Here is a 12,904-nt window from a genome sequence, read left to right on the forward strand (position 1 = left end):
ACTTGTTCTACTGAATACTTTTTTTTTTTTTTTTGTAAGTCAACATGTGTAATATTTTATATTGCTTACTGTAGGCTATATCCCATTGCACTCATGCGTGTTTCAGTCTGTTTTAACATTTTCAACTAAAACGATCACACATGTGGGTGAACAATCAATCAGAAACTCATTTTCTCTTTTTTTGGTCTAAAGTCTTTTTTTTTATTATTATTATTATTTAGAACATGTAAATAACATTACAGAAAAAACAGGCATGAATGACATAAACTCCAAAGATGATTAAATAAAAAGAAAAATAATAAAATAAAATAAAATAAAAAGAGACATTCACAAGACGCCAAATACAGATTCATAATATCTTACAATAGACATAGCTTTTGAATTTTTTACAATTTTAAGAGACTTCATTAACAGAGTGAGTTTGTTCTACTGAATACTCTGAGCCTTTATTTTGAAATAAAGTCGTCACGTCCGGTTCATTTAAAATAGAAATAGCGCGCTTTTCACGACCAGCGGCAGTAAGGATAAAAGATGATGGGAGCAAGCGTTCTCTGTGCAGAAAAAACTCGAAGTCCTCCAGTGAAAGTGTTATCCAGCCAGCTGCGTGACGGGAAAGAGTGCCAGACACCCGGCGGGAGGTCAGAGTATGTTATTCGACGACTGGGAGCGGGTGAGCGGAGCTCGTCGTTACAGGTGTCAATGGTCTGGATGCAGGGGACAGTGCTGGAGGTGCAGCCCGATCACAACACCGTGCTCGTCCTGGACGAGACAGGAAACTTCCTCGTCGGCGGCATCAACAGCGTGCCGAAAGGAAAACCCTGCCTGAGTCCTGGTTAGTCGCTTTTCATATGTTTTTAAGACCATCTTTAGAATATTGTCTTTGAACTTCCGTTTTTTTGCGGTCGCTCTGTATATTTTCAATGGCATTGCTGTCCAGGAGTCATTAGCTTTTGAAGTGGATTTACTTAATGTAAAGTTAACGAAAGTTATCATGAGGATTGCAATGTTTAAAGCAGATGTCTTAACAAATGTCAGTCGACCGGGAAGATTTTAAAACGAGCCGTTCATTCATAAATATACGCGAGATCGCTGTGGAAATACAGACCGGAAGTCAAAAGACAACGAGCACAGCGCTGAAAAGGGGCGGGGCTTCATAAGGTCTGTAATATTAGACTTCCTTTTTTCTGATATTCATCTTTTCACTGAGCCTGTGGAATGATGAATATCAGGGAAAAAAAGGGAAGTCTAACTAAATATGTGTTATTTGTTGCTTAATATTTTTTTGGGACCTATGATCATTTTTTTCAGGATTAATTGATGAATAAAAAGTTTTTTTAAAAAGAACAGCATGTATTCTAGAAGTCGTTTCTAACAATATAAATCCTGACACTCACTTTTTAAAAAATCATTTTCATCTTGCTAGTTTCTACAGATACATTGTATTAATTTCTTTCAAAAAAGAAAAGAAAAAAATTACTGTCCCCAAACTTTTGAATGATTAGTGCATATTGTTATTGTTACAAAGCATAAATAAATTGTTCTTTAAAAATAATAATAATAATAATAAAAAAATATATATATATATATATATATATACACAGTGCCCTCCACAATTAATGGCACCCCTGGTAAATATGATCAAAACTGGCTGTAAAAAATAAATCTGCTTTGTTTATCCTTTTGATCTTTCATTCAAAAAATTCGCAAAATTCTAACCTTTCATTGAAGTAAAAGAACTGAAAGTGGGGGTAAATCACATTATGAAATAAATGCTTTTCTCCAAAACACGTTGGCCATAATTATTGGCTCCCTGTTATTAAATACTTTTTGCAACCTCCTTTTTCCAAGATACCAGCTCTGAGTCTTCTCCTATAATGCCTGATGAGTTTGGAGAACACCTGACAAGAGATCAGAGATCATTCCTCCATACAGAATCTCTCCAGATCCTTCAGATTCACAAGTTCATGTTGGTGCTTCTTCTCTTCAGTTCACCCCACTCATCTTCTATAGGGTTCAGGTCAGGGGACTGGGACGGTCATGGCAGATGCTTCATTTTGTTGTTGTTTTGGACCGTTGTCCTGATGGAAGATCCAACCACGGCCCATTATAAGATTTCTTGCAGAAGGCGTCAGGTTTTGATTTTTTATCTGTTGATATTTGATAGAATCCACGATGCCATGTATTTGAATAAGAAGTCCAGGACCTCCAGCAGAAAAATATGCCCACAACATTAAAGATCCAATGGTATATTAAATTGTACACATGGGGTACTCTTTATCCTTGTGTTCACCAAACCCATCTAGTGTGTTTGCTGCCAAAAAGCTCTTTTTTTAGTCTCATCTGACCACAAAACCCTGTGTTGTTTGAAGTTCCAGTCGTGTCTGACAACTGAATTTGCTGGAGTTTATTTTTGGAGGAGCGAGGAGGATTTTTCTTGAAACCCTCCCAAACAACATGTGGGGATGTAGGTTTTTTTTTAGTTTTTTTTTTTTTAGTCTTTCTGACCCCAAGACTCAACTAATCTCTGCAATTCTCCATCTGTGATCCTTGGAGAGTCTTTGGCCACTCAAACTTTCCTCCTCACCGTCCATTAAGACAATATAGACACACGTCCTCTTCCTGGCAGATTCGTAACATCTTTAGTTGATTATAACTTCTTAATTATTGTCCTGATGGTCAAAATGGGGATTTTCAATTCTTTAGCTATTGTCTTACAGCCACTTTCTATTTTGTGATGCTCAACAATCTTTTGCTGCACATCAGAACTATATTCTTTGGTTTTACTCATTGTGATGGATGATTCAGGGAATTTGGCCTTTGTGTTTCCTCATATTTAATCTCCTGTGAAACAAGAAGTCATAGCTGGACAATTTCATGTTCCTAGTCACCCTGGTGTGCTAAATAAAGGTAAATATTAATGGGAATATACTTCAGAGATATTTTATTCATAAAAAATTCTAGGGGTGCCAATAATTATGGCCAGCGTGTTTTGGAGAAAAACATTTATTTCATAATGTGATTTCCTCCCCACTTTCAATTCTTTTACTTCAATGAAAGGTTAGAATTTTGCAAATTTTTTGAATGAAAGATCAAAAGGATAAACAATGCAGATTTATTTTTTACAGCCAGTTTTGATCATATTTACCAGGGGTGCCATTAATTGTGGAGGGCACTGTATATATATATATATATATATATATATCTCAAAGAATCCTGAAAAAAGTATCACAGGTTATAAAAAAATATACATACCAGTACATAACATAACAGTTTCCAACACTGATAATAAATCATTATATTAGACTGATTTCTGAAGGATCATGTGACACTGTAGACTGGAGTAATGATGCTGAAAATTCAGCTTTGATCACAGGAATAAATTATATTTTAATTAAGTATATTAAAATAGAGAACCATTATTAGATTGTAATAATATTTCACAACATTGTTTTTTTTCTGTATTTGTGATCAATTAAATGCAGGCTTTGATGTGCATAAGACCTTTTTCAAAAACATTTTAAAAAAGTGATGTTTCCAGTACTGTACATATAAAGTGAATATAAAATATAAGGTGCGTTCTTATACACTATTCTATGTCATTTTGTAGAAATAGTGTGAGTAGTGTTTTCACACTGAAAAAGTGCACTTTATTGGACACTTCCTACGATCTAGAGAGGGCGAGGGCATTAGACTCTCAGAACAAAATAACCGTATAAAAATCATACACTAGAGGGATGAGTTCATAGTGCATAGTAAGTCATTTGGACCACAACAATACTGTTAGTGTTACTTTGTGCTTATTTACATGTCCTGTATGACTCGTGAATACTAATTGGGTTACATCAGCGAACATGCCACAAAGAAGATCTTTTCACCATTGAGGCATTTTTATTTTTGCATTTGCAGTGTTATCTTTCCTATGAAAACAAATAGGTTGTTTTTGTCCGCAGGTAAATACGTCATGGTTATGGGTGTCATCCAGTCTCACAATCCAGAGCCGGTGTTGCGTGCTGTGAAGATGGCAGATCTTTCTGAAAATGCGATGATTCACCGAAAAAACTGGATCTATGAAGTAGAAGATCTCCAGCAGATTTTGCCCTAAATCTTGTTTCACTGATGTGTTTTCTTTGTGCATCTCTGTGCTCTCACAGTATTTGCTAAGCAAACTAAGGGAGTAAATAGAAGTCACAAAACATGCACACAACAGGCGCTTTAAGTGAGAAAGCATAGATGTATTTATTTATATACATGTGATATTTTTCTATGTCAGTCTGATTAACTGAGCCTAATTGTACTGTAATTATGCACGAATCACATACAGAGAGTACATTGTGGCATTAATACAATTGTAAAAAAAAAGGTTACATTTATTTTTCAATTAAATCAGTTTACAAAGAAAAGACGAGTATGTTTAGGTGTGCGTTTATATTTGAATACATGTCTGTGTCGATACCCAGATATTGAAACACCTCTTGCTAAATAATTGATTCACTGTAACCTTATTTCCTTTATAAATACACAGTAGGTGTGTTTCACGACCACTTCAGAGTCTCCTGTGGGATCCTAAAACGCTGCTGCAGTTCGGACAGTAGTGTGTCACATCCTTCAGGCTGTCTACACAGAAGGGAATCAGGCAGCAGCCGTAGATACATCTACAACACAAGAGACACGAGCAGAACAATCAGGGGAATGTCCTTGTGCTAAAGACCAAAACTGGATATCATGCAATGCTTTATCTTACCCAAAAATGGCCAGGCCCGCACAAGAGAGCCAGACTAATGCTCCCGATGTATGCTCTAAACGGGTTATCACGTTCTGTTGGCATACTGGACAGTTTGTCTGCACTGGAACATCCCCGAAAACCAGACCAGGCTGAACGTACACGGTCTGAACCGACACTGAAGGACAACAAGAAGAATGCTTAGAAACACTGTGCTGTGTATGTTTAGTATTATTCCAAGTGAATGATTTCTTATACATTAACAGTTCAAATATCAGGGGCTTACTAAAAAATAGATGTACTGGGAACAGTGTGGGAGAGGAAAAAACAAACAAACACATTAACATGATCAGTAACGGGAAGACTAGTGAAAATGCCTCAGGTATTGATCATGGCTGTGTCCAAAAGCAGAAAAATGCTGGAAATGTTGGAAAGGACGCGTTCCAAGGTAGGTCCGAATCCAATGTTAGCTTCACTTCCTGTCTCCTGAGATCCCTTCATCTGATCATAGATGTATCCTTTGCTCCCTATGACATCCCACAATACTGTGCCTTACATTCTGTGACCGTTAAGATAAAAATAAAGATCTGAAAGTTGGTTGGTGGTCAGTTTGTGTAAACTTTTTCCACTTTTGATGTTATTTCTAGCTAGAAATTACTATCGTAGTAGTAATTGAATATTCACTTAGTTTTCACCAAAGCTCTGTCTGTTTAGTTGTAGATCATTAAACTGTTACACTGCCTGAGAAGAATGTCCGAAATCAGTTTCTTGAGGTGCTTGCGTGCACAAACACCGCCTGCAAAGTCGATCGAGGCAACTAAGCTTTCGGACGCAGTCGATGTATGTGTGCTTTTATTGGTTTTAACTCTTAGGAAAATGTTTAATGAAAGATATTTGTCCTATTGAAAAAATAAGGATTTTAAATATAATTATGTGAAAGGAAATGAATATATATATATATATATATATATATATATATATATATATATATATATATATATATATATATACTAAATAAATTATAATCAAATATCTAAAAATTAAAACATTTTATTAAAAGATTTTACATGAAATATAATTTCTTATATGCAAGATATTTTTATTTAAATGATAAATAAATATAAATATTTAAAAGAAGTTATCAACAACTTTTTTTTTTTATTGTGGGTTCAGCAGGACAAACACAAATCTCAGTTGGTATTCCAGAAAGCAAGGTTTATATATACCCTACACCCTCAGTTGATTAACCCAAACCTTGCTCACTCGAGGTAAGCAGGATCAAAAACCGGTGTCTGAAGTAAGTTCAGTCAACCCGGGGTATGAAACTCAGAGTTAGCGGTGAGTGACCACACAAAGACATTCTCAACCGAGTGCATTATCCAGGAGTCACCATGAAAACAGACCCTAAGAAGGCGGCTATGTCCGAAATCGCCCCCTATACCCTTAAAGGTATAGGCACTATTTGAAGGAAAAGCCATTTGTTGTGGTGTCCGAAACCATAGTGGACATTATTGAGTTCACTCATTTAATCCCATAATGCACCGCAATAACGAGTTTACAACCGATATACTAAGAATACTCAAAATACACTGCTGTATGCAGATGAATCCATTTTCCAAGCTGCTATAAATTCCTTTTGAATTGATTATTCAATTGTTTAAATAAGGTTTATATTCACTAGTTTCCATGACAGAGTTCAAGATAAATCTTTTCATGTTACTACTGAAGTTACACCTCTGAGGTAAACTAACCCTGGAACATAACCTGCTCTGGAGCAAATAAGGAAATAAGTTGCTTTGGCAACTTACCCTAACAGTTACCTCAGGTTTTGGAACCACAAGTTGAGGTTATCGGCTTCGCTTCTGAGTAAACATACCCAGGTAAGTAAATCACACAACCTGGAAGTGGTTGATGCAACCAGCTTCTGTTTTTTAGCTGTTGGTTTATGTGGTTCATCAAAGCAGAAGTCAACCAAGATAGATCTGTCTTGTCTTAAGACAATTATTCTTACCTTCTGAGTGATGTATACAACCTGTATCTTGTAAATACTTGTTTTTTCTGAGTTTAAAAATGTGTGGTCAGATAAAGTCATGGTAGTGGGTGGGGGAATAGAGTGAAAGCCATTACCAACAGGGGTGGTGATAGGTTGACCTTGTTGGGGTGGTGCTGGATACATCTGGCCGTAGCCTTGTGGTGGATATGGAGGCACAGGTGCCTTCTGGTCAGCCGGAGCGTAGGGCCCTGCTGGGTACATTGGGTTTGATCCCAATGCCTCATCATATGATGGAGGAGGCGGGTATCCCACAAGTGTTCCTGTCTCCATTGGGGGTGCGCTAGCCATCGCCTCGACTGCTGGTTCAAATTCAAATCAACAAAAGCTTTTTAGTAAATATAAGAACAGTGGTTATTGTACTGTCACGTTATTCAGAGTAGCAGCTATTGCATAATTCCCGACGGATCAGCGCAAGCTTCACTTTTCTGAGAATACAAGTAATCTAAAAAAAACTAAGATACAAATAGCAATAAAGTTGTGAGAGTTGTAACATCAAATCGATAAAGCGACGATCGGTCAGAAGATAGAAACACTTACTTGAAAGGAATACACACTTACTGTTTGTTTCGTTTTCTTGTGAACAGACTCGCGAGCGATAAAGGAACGTTTCCTGTTTGTTACTTCTGTTACGTACGCGCTGTATTTCCGCAATACAGATGGGTGGGCTGAGCTCTGTTTAAGATCACACTGGAAAGTGTCGATTATATTATATGTGTTATGTGAAGTCAATTTCTATACAGTATAGGTAAAGACAAGTAGCAATTGGGAATTTTTACAAAAGCGAGATGTTTCGACCTTCCCTCAAGTTCCGTATTTGGTCACATGAGTTACAGGCAGCGAGTCCCCAGTGAGACTGTTTGTTAGTGTTAACTCGGTTCAGCTCTACTCACTACTTCCTTTATTTGTGCTCGTATATCTTTACCTTGGGGGGAAATATAGGAGCTTCTCTTGGTTAAATGCCTTGATAAGAATGATATAGCTTTTGGTTTGGCTAGCATTGTTTCCATTATTTCTATTTCTATCCATCTATTTGCATATTTATTTGCATTTGCATAAATATGTAAATGTATGAAGTGTCAGTAGTACATATTGATAAAAAATAAAAAGTGCATTTACATCCTTTCTTTGAAAGACACGGAATTAAAAAAAGTAAAACATTGTGCATTTAATTATATTATTGTAGGTAATGTAAGAATACAATTTATTTTATTTTTATTATATATATTTTGTTTCTATTATATGTCATTATATATATATATATATATATATATATATATATAATATATATATATATATATATATATATATATAATATATATATAAACTAAAACTTTATATATGCATTATACCCAGATATAGATATAGATTTAGATTTAGATATAGATGTGTCTGTATATACACACACACTCACAGGCTCTCTCTCTCTCTCTCTCTCTCTCTCTCTCTCTCTCTCTAAAACAAAAATAGTTTATGTTAGATGTGATTCATCACGATTAATCAATTTGACAGCACTATTTTATTTTTTACATTATGGTGTCTCTATATGTTGTGTTGTGTTTTGCTTTTTCTATTTTTATCTTTCTCCCCCAAAGGACTTGATAGTGCACATGTTATTCTGTAAAAATGACCCTCCTGCAGAAGAGAGAATACTTGCAAAACATTATATAGGCTAGTGCATGTCTGTAGGTGGAAAGGTGTAGATTATGCAATGTTTCATGTTCACAAATAGGCCTACATATTTTACTGTCTATGTACGTAAGTTAGTCTCTTTCCATTTATCTGTGAATGCAAAACGAATATCACCCCCATAGGAAGTCCTTCTGTACTGCATATACTGAGCACCATTAGATTTGATTGGATATTTGCCTTTTTGCAGCCGTGATCTCATTTCCTGCACAGTGACAAGCTGTGTGCATTTATTTATTTATATATCTGCTCGGACTGGAGATGTTAGCGACTGGATTTAGATGTTGCTGTATATAACATAACATCTGGATCACTGGACGCGGACTGTGTTTTTGCAGCTGTCAGCGCGCGCGAGCGTGAACTATCGTGATTGCACGAAATGGTTCGCAAAACGCACATAAGTGTTATTCTTTGATAAAAATCGGCCTGGTATAGGTAAGATTGACTTTAAATTACCTTCTGTTCTTCTTTTTATATCTCTAATTGTACTCGATAAAAGCTGTCCATTACGTCTAAGGCTTGTTTAGATCGCGTAAAATCGCTATTTTGTGGCAAATGTCTATTTTTTTTCCCCGTTCAAAAGCATTGTTTGGGCTAAAATAATAAAACAACGGCGGCAGCGATACTTGCTGCTGTCGTTTTTTGTTGATATAGCTCTGTGCTGCATGAATGTTGTATGGTGCTTCAGTTAGTGCCACCGGAAAGGCCTCGTGCCACTCTTATTAATTCAAGCTCGAGCGCATTTAACACTGGCGCGTGGGCAAAATGGAAAGTCTTCGCCAAGATGCTCGTGGCAATGCGTTGCATAACCTGTGGCTTTAAGGAACCATGGCGTTTAATTAACTGTGACGCAGGTAAAGTTGAAAAATGAAATGTTTGTCGCATATCTCAAGAAGCAGAACATTTTCAGGAAGTTTCTTGGAATATGTGATTATTGTACACTAAAAAAACAACACTGGCTGCTGTGGTTTCCGGAATGTTTCTGTAAAAATGCAGTAAAAATGTAAACACATTTACAGAACAGCCTGTACATTTTACAATTTAAAACAAAAGATAACATGTTTTGACTGGAAAATTTGACAGCTCTTTTTTGCTGAATTAAGGTACTAAAATCTGTTTTATACCTTTAATCGCAAGTCCACAAGCTATGATAAACACTTAATTATGGAAGTTGCACAGTGTCTTGTCATGTATAGCCTGCCCTACATATACAAAACACCAGCATGGTATCACAAATGACTCCCATAATGCAAACCCATAATGTACATAATTTATTTAGAAAAAAATCTGCTATTAAACATTATTATAATTATTAAACACATTTTTTTATTTTTTTTTAAACACAAATGTGTCACACAGGGAATTCTGGAAATGTCAGTTTACGGCTTTTCACTGCAAATAAAATGGCAAGTAGGTATAGCTGCAGACCCGAGATCTCCAAAATGAGAAGATCTGAAGAAGAAATAGGAAGAAGCCACACCCCGATTTGGAGATCTCCAGGCTGCAGCTCTACCCTTCTCAAAAATGTCACAGTTAACAGTATTTTACTGTGAAATGAAATGTAAGGTTAGATCTAATAGTTTTCCCCCAAATGTAGTAAGGGAACTTACCACCAACCAGGTTTTTACTGTAGCATTTTTAGTCTTTTACAGCTAAAATGACAATGTTTTAAAATTTTTACAGCGAAGAATCATCCTGAGTTTGTCAGTCATCTTTTGTCTTTCAGATGTAGGAGGAGCGATCAGCCAAACCTACACGAACCCTGCAGAACTGCCTCTGGTGGACTTGTGAAGGCCAGCAACTGAATTTCCCTCGACTGACAGGATGTCTATCATGGATCATAGCCCCACCACTGGGGTCGTCACCATTATTGTAATACTCATCGCCGTCGCCGCACTGGGGGCTTTAATTCTTGCCTGTTGGTGCTACTTGCGGCTGCAGCGCATCGGCCAGTCTGAAGATGAGGAAAGCATCGTCGGAGAAGGCGAAACCAAGGAGCCCTTCCTGCTGGTCCAGTATTCGGCCAGAGGCCCGCGGGTGGAGCACAAGACCAAGCTCACTCCTAATGGCACCGAGAGCCACACCTAGTTCCCCTCATCTGCCTTCGCAATGCATACTATGTAGTGGGTCCAGTTTTTAGACTCCGTCAGTCTCGAAGAATTTCAACCCTTACAATATCACTCAACACTGAATGAACAACCACTCCGTATTTTAAACAAGCTGATAAACGAAGGCAAACCTAGTGCATGCAGTTGTCTAGTTGCTTTGACTGTTGATTTGTTCGCCCCATTTTGTGGTGGTAGAGCCCTGTTATAATGTGAAATCAACGACTGTAAGCGTTTTGTGCAATGCTGTTCATTTGTAAAGCTGTAGCCGAGTTCTGAAGCTAAATCAAGATTCATTCGTTTTCTTTAGTTGTATTTTTACTGTACCATTTCATCCAGAGCTGGCTCTGGTGTTAGGAAATTCAACACATTTCAATGGACTGATGTCTAAGCTTTAAATGTTTTTTTTTTGTTTGTTTTTTCAGGAAAATATTTTAGAATTCCATTAGAAATGCTTTATTGAATTGCAATAAAAAAAAAAAAGGAATGTCGTTTTTCATTACGAAGAAGCACTTCAGGATACCATGACTTGCCAAATTATGTAAATTGACTTTTGAAAGCTCTTACATTATATTGTGTCATGTTTAGGATCATGATTTCATTAGCTCTTTTTATCTTTCATGTGATTTTATATCAGCTGGTTCCGGTCCAAATCTGCTAGGAAACCACTAAAAGAACGAAAAGCCAATGACTGAGGTCTTTTTATTCTTGTTGAATACTGTCGTGACCCCAGAGGCGTTCGTTTTTGTTTTTTTTCGTGGTTGAGCACATTTCTACATAGCGAAAGGGTCATTTGAAAGTGTAAATATCATTTTTATAGATGACTGGATGCGCAGCTGGATACTGAAAAGTCATTGTCTTGAGTTTTTAATCTGTTTCTTCACAGTATTATTTAATTCCAAATATGTTTGTGATAACGTCATGTTTGCTGTTTGTACATGTAAGATGAAAGTGAGACAAATGATTTATTTTTATACAATATTCATGCAAATGTCAGTTTGAAGCCTGAAAAAGCAGCGCTACTATGATTTAATTGATGTTACTAATATCAAATCTTTAGGGTTCTGTCACACATTTGAAGTCGACAAGATTTTTTTTCTGAATTATGTGCTGTTCAATATACAGAAAAAACAAGGACAGTACATGCATGTTAATTCAATTTGAGATAAATAAGCTACTTTTTATCATTAAAGCGCTTAGTATATTGCTTTTGTCACTCCAGCCTGTGTGTCTGTCCAGTGTTTGACTGTACTGAACAATAAACCACCTGTTACTGGGGAAATGTCTGCTCGTGAGTTTTCTGTGTTTGTTTTAAATGTAAATCTTTTCTCTTGTGATATTTTGCATGAGTGATGAGCATTTATGTGTGGTTTTCTTTTAACATCAAAAGTTAAGTTCCCATGTTTTAATTGTATATATTAGTCATACTAGTCAAAAACACTTCCTGTCTTTGGTGCAAGACCAACAAAAAAGCAGAGGGCAAACCGCATTTCAGCCCACAACTGGAAAGAAATAGGCCTACCACACATCTCTATGACAGTGTGCATTAGTATACTCTATTCATTATTGTCTTAAGTTTAGTTGACAAATAGTTTTTACTATCAGCTCAGTGTTTTATCTGAAAAGACAATTAAAATATCTCATCCCATTCTTTTTTTAAAAGAGGTCTCTTCTGCCCACCACGGCTGCATTTATTTAATCTGAAATACAGTAAAACAGTAACGTCAAATTACGTAACACCGTGAACCCGAATAAGTTGGCAAAACTCAAATAATTTGAGGTAATCAGTTACATTTCTTTTTTAAGTTAAGAAATTTTACTTTTAAAACCTTGCATATTTTTATTTTGTACTCATACATTTTAATTGCTCTTAACTTGAAATATCTGAGTAAGCTAATTCATACACAGTTTGAGACTATCGTGCAATCTCAATTTAAATATTTTAAGTAGTGGAAAAACTTAATAGGTAACCCAATGTGTTGACAGCATTAGCATAATACAGCACATGCTGACTGTACAGCAACATAAAACACTTGTCACACACTGTTCTCAAACTAAGGTCATGCTGTTCTCAAACTAAGGTCACCATGATGGCAACCCCCCCAAAAACCAACATAAAGTTTTCTAAACTAGAATAACAAAATTCAACATATTCCCCAGAGTTAGATAAGTCCATGCATCTCATCTTGAGTTAAGGCACGCACGGGGATGAAAATGGTATGTATGGACTTATCTAACACTGGGGGACACGGTGAATAAGCTAAAGTCGGCGTGTTCCTTTAAAACAAGTTCATAAAACTTGACTGACTTAAAATGTGTCAGTTTTGTGAACTCAAAAGA

The 12,904-nt window shown here is 36.3% G+C and overlaps 3 protein-coding genes across 4 annotated transcripts; 2 read left to right on the top strand and 1 right to left on the bottom strand.

Annotated features, from left to right (window-relative positions):
* Nucleotides 1–451: 451 nt before the first annotated feature.
* Nucleotides 452–4,102, top strand: rmi2 (RecQ mediated genome instability 2; the record flags this gene model as incomplete). The annotated part of the gene is made up of 2 exons (XM_079873722.1): nt 452–832; nt 3,951–4,102. Exons 1-2 carry the CDS (start codon nt 532–534, stop codon nt 4,100–4,102), a joined length of 453 nt encoding a protein of 150 aa, XP_079729848.1. The 5' UTR covers nt 452–531.
* litaf (lipopolysaccharide-induced TNF factor) lies at nt 4,047–7,766 on the bottom strand. 2 transcript variants are annotated; one of them, XM_079873707.1, is made up of 4 exons: nt 7,332–7,766; nt 6,848–7,069; nt 4,742–4,898; nt 4,047–4,652 (listed from the first exon to the last, which is right to left on the bottom strand). In XM_079873707.1, the coding sequence occupies exons 2-4, from the start codon at nt 7,059–7,061 to the stop codon at nt 4,544–4,546; spliced, it is 480 nt and encodes a 159-aa protein (XP_079729833.1). In that variant the 5' UTR covers nt 7,062–7,069; nt 7,332–7,766; the 3' UTR covers nt 4,047–4,543. The 2 variants fall into 2 exon arrangements, with proteins under 2 accessions (XP_079729833.1, XP_079729832.1); XM_079873706.1 differs by having other exon boundaries at nt 6,848–7,072; nt 7,332–7,625.
* Nucleotides 7,767–8,637: 871 nt separating this feature from the next.
* snn (stannin) lies at nt 8,638–10,634 on the top strand. The gene is made up of 2 exons (XM_079873733.1): nt 8,638–8,894; nt 10,186–10,634. Exon 2 carries the CDS (start codon nt 10,284–10,286, stop codon nt 10,545–10,547), a length of 264 nt encoding a protein of 87 aa, XP_079729859.1. The 5' UTR covers nt 8,638–8,894; nt 10,186–10,283; the 3' UTR covers nt 10,548–10,634.
* Nucleotides 10,635–12,904: the final 2,270 nt, after the last annotated feature.

Source organism: Squalius cephalus (assembly GCF_949319135.1).
Source record: "Squalius cephalus genome assembly, chromosome: 1".
In the NCBI taxonomy this organism is placed as follows: domain Eukaryota; kingdom Metazoa; phylum Chordata; class Actinopteri; order Cypriniformes; family Leuciscidae; genus Squalius; species Squalius cephalus.

Coding starts and splice junctions, on each gene's coding strand:
- litaf (XM_079873707.1), bottom strand. CDS start 7,061: ATGGCTAGCGCACCCCCAATGGAGACAGGAACACTTGTGGGATACCCG. Junction 4,899..6,847: donor ACCTATCACCACCCCTGTTG/GTAATGGCTTTC, acceptor GTTGTCCTTCAG/TGTCGGTTCAGACCGTGTAC. Junction 4,653..4,741: donor GCGGGCCTGGCCATTTTTGG/GTAAGATAAAGC, acceptor CTTGTGTTGTAG/ATGTATCTACGGCTGCTGCC.
- snn (XM_079873733.1), top strand. CDS start 10,284: ATGTCTATCATGGATCATAGCCCCACCACTGGGGTCGTCACCATTATT.